The sequence below is a fragment of the Vanessa tameamea genome, chromosome 6, assembly GCF_037043105.1.
Source record: "Vanessa tameamea isolate UH-Manoa-2023 chromosome 6, ilVanTame1 primary haplotype, whole genome shotgun sequence".
NCBI classification, from domain to species: Eukaryota; Metazoa; Arthropoda; class Insecta; order Lepidoptera; family Nymphalidae; genus Vanessa; species Vanessa tameamea.
The window spans coordinates 13,487,144-13,489,616 of record NC_087314.1 but is presented as its reverse complement, the minus strand read 5'-3'; the positions used below and the strand labels follow the sequence as shown (position 1 = coordinate 13,489,616).

The 2,473-nt window shown below is 29.4% G+C and overlaps 1 protein-coding gene across 1 annotated transcript; it reads left to right on the top strand.

Moving 5' to 3' along the window:
- The first annotated feature begins 365 nt into the window (after positions 1 to 365).
- LOC113403214 (uncharacterized) lies at positions 366 to 1,587 on the top strand. The gene is made up of 2 exons (XM_026643686.2): positions 366 to 574; positions 1,432 to 1,587. The coding sequence occupies exons 1-2, from the start codon at positions 383 to 385 to the stop codon at positions 1,570 to 1,572; spliced, it is 333 nt and encodes a 110-aa protein (XP_026499471.2). The 5' UTR covers positions 366 to 382; the 3' UTR covers positions 1,573 to 1,587.
- Positions 1,588 to 2,473: the final 886 nt, after the last annotated feature.

Genomic DNA, 2,473 nt, shown 5'->3' with positions numbered 1-2,473 from the left:
ATTCTGATTTATGTATTACAATAAAATTATTATTAATACTTCTCATTTATGACATAATTAAACTAATAAATAGAAGTTCTAAAATACCTACTTAATATTTTCTTGTTAAATGCTTTTCTCAATATATATATTTATTTTTTTAATTTGCACCCGTGCGAATTCGGGGCGGGTTGCTAGTATTTACTATTCGACGTTTCACGATTGTTTTTCTTAGTCAGATTCGAGTTTACTCTTACAGAATATATTTTACTGATAAACGTTATCAATCATGAAAGATATTTGATAACTCACTATATATATTTGAAAAATTCAAAATTATTTTCAGTATCAAAAACAATCACTCAAGTAATCAAGTAAATAACACTGTTAGGTAGCATTTAAAATGTCTCTCGCGTCGAAAATTGTACTGGCTCTGTTTATATTTTTGTACATAGATTCTTGTAAATCGGACAACTTGGTGCTAGGATCCAGTACTAACGCTCAATTGGCATATGCTACAAACGTGAAACTCGGCTCAATACCATTCACGGTGCGGACCAAAAATGTTTTCTACAGTGAAAATCGAGTGATAAAGGTCGGTAAATGTCTTATTAAATTATTTTAAGCTTTTATATAGTTTTACATTTATTGTATTCATTTTATTATTATTGAAAATTACGCCTATCATCCGCATTAAAGTTCAAAGTTTACATTCCCAAAAAAGAAACCGAAATGTTAATCGGACCTGTAATGTCGTAGCTTTCGTGGAGATTGGTATTTCGCTTTTAAATATTTGTGTAGATTACTTGCTCATTTAATTTCGATTTGATTTCACTGTTACAAGGAACGAGCCATCTCGAAACATGTCCACTAGTCCTAAATAAATGCAGTGAAATCTGATTGGTTAATAATAAAATAATATTAATACGTTATGATTAGTTACTAGGAGAAAATGTTGATCACTGAAAAGGTAACAACCATTAAACAACATTTTTAGCAATGATCTATAGTTTTTAATTGATACCTTAATATTTACGTCGAAAATACACGAATCAGTGATTAAAAACTGGGTAATACGATTCATATCAAATTATTTTCATTTAAAATGTCTAAATAATAAAGCTAAAACCGGACTATTGAAGCAATCTCGCTGCGAAGAGATCGGAAATAAGAAACTATTCTTATCTGCAAGCTATCCACTATTTACCATCTAACGAGTATAAACATAAACATAAATTATATAAGTGGTCTAACGAGTAGACCACTTATATAATATATATTATAATGGAATTCATAGAAATACATAGTGTAGTTATATAAGTACGTATAAGAACTTATCATGATGATTGATCAAACGATAATACATTTTATGCAATTACAATACACTATAACAATAAAAAGCGATCCATAAAACCTCCTTATGTATTTATGTTGATTTTTTTTTGTTTACAGGCGATATCAGCTGTTGATCTTAACAATAAAAAAAGCAAGGCGAAAGTGACAGCTGGTGGAATCGGTTCAACATTCACAAACATTCAACTGAAGAGCGAGAGGGGGGAAGAGCTCAACTACCAGATACAAATATTTGTTTGATCCTTACAATAAAAACATTTTTATTTATTTCAATTGTAATTATTTAACTACGATACCCAATTTTTTTTTTAAGTTAAGTGGTCGCCTCCGCCCGTAGAAATTGGTGCTGTTGGAAATATTAACCATCCCTTGCTCGCTAATGCGCCACCAACCTTGGGAACTAAGATGTTATGTCCCTTGTGCTTGTTACACCGGTTCACTCACCATTCCAACCGGAAAACAACAATACAAAGTTTTGCTCCTTGGCGGCAGAATATCTGATGAGTGGGTGGTACCTACAAATGAAATTACTAAATATAACAGAAATATCACTGAACCTGTGTATTATCCTTATGTAACCCGTGTATTATTTACGCAAACTATATTATAATAATGTAATCAGAGTTTCTTTAATTGATATACTGCGATAATTTGTATGTATGAGATAATACCGTATTTGATTTAATATTATGTTATACACGGGGTCTATGATGTTAAATAAATAAAAAATAATCCTTATTGTAATTTACATGTTTATAATAAATTACTAAATACGATCCAGTAAAGTTTAATTTGTAATCAATTTTTTTTTTCTCTTAAGTTCATTAATTGGTAAAGTCAATTACTTCGATATTTTGCAAAAAAAAATATTGACATCGTATTAAATTTCAATTGACGAACTGTTGAAAATAAATTAAAAGTAAAAAATTTATTAAAATAAAGCTATTATATATACAATTTTGTTTTTATGCTGGTGACCGTTAAGGAGTTAATCATTCGTTTGAACTAGTCCTAGCAGTTGAATCACCCTAAATATTGAGAATAGAATTGACCCCACATGTGAAATTTGAACTTCGTGGGATAAGAGAAAATTTATCAAGATTAGTTATAAACAAATTAACATAAAAATTGCAAGTGAAAT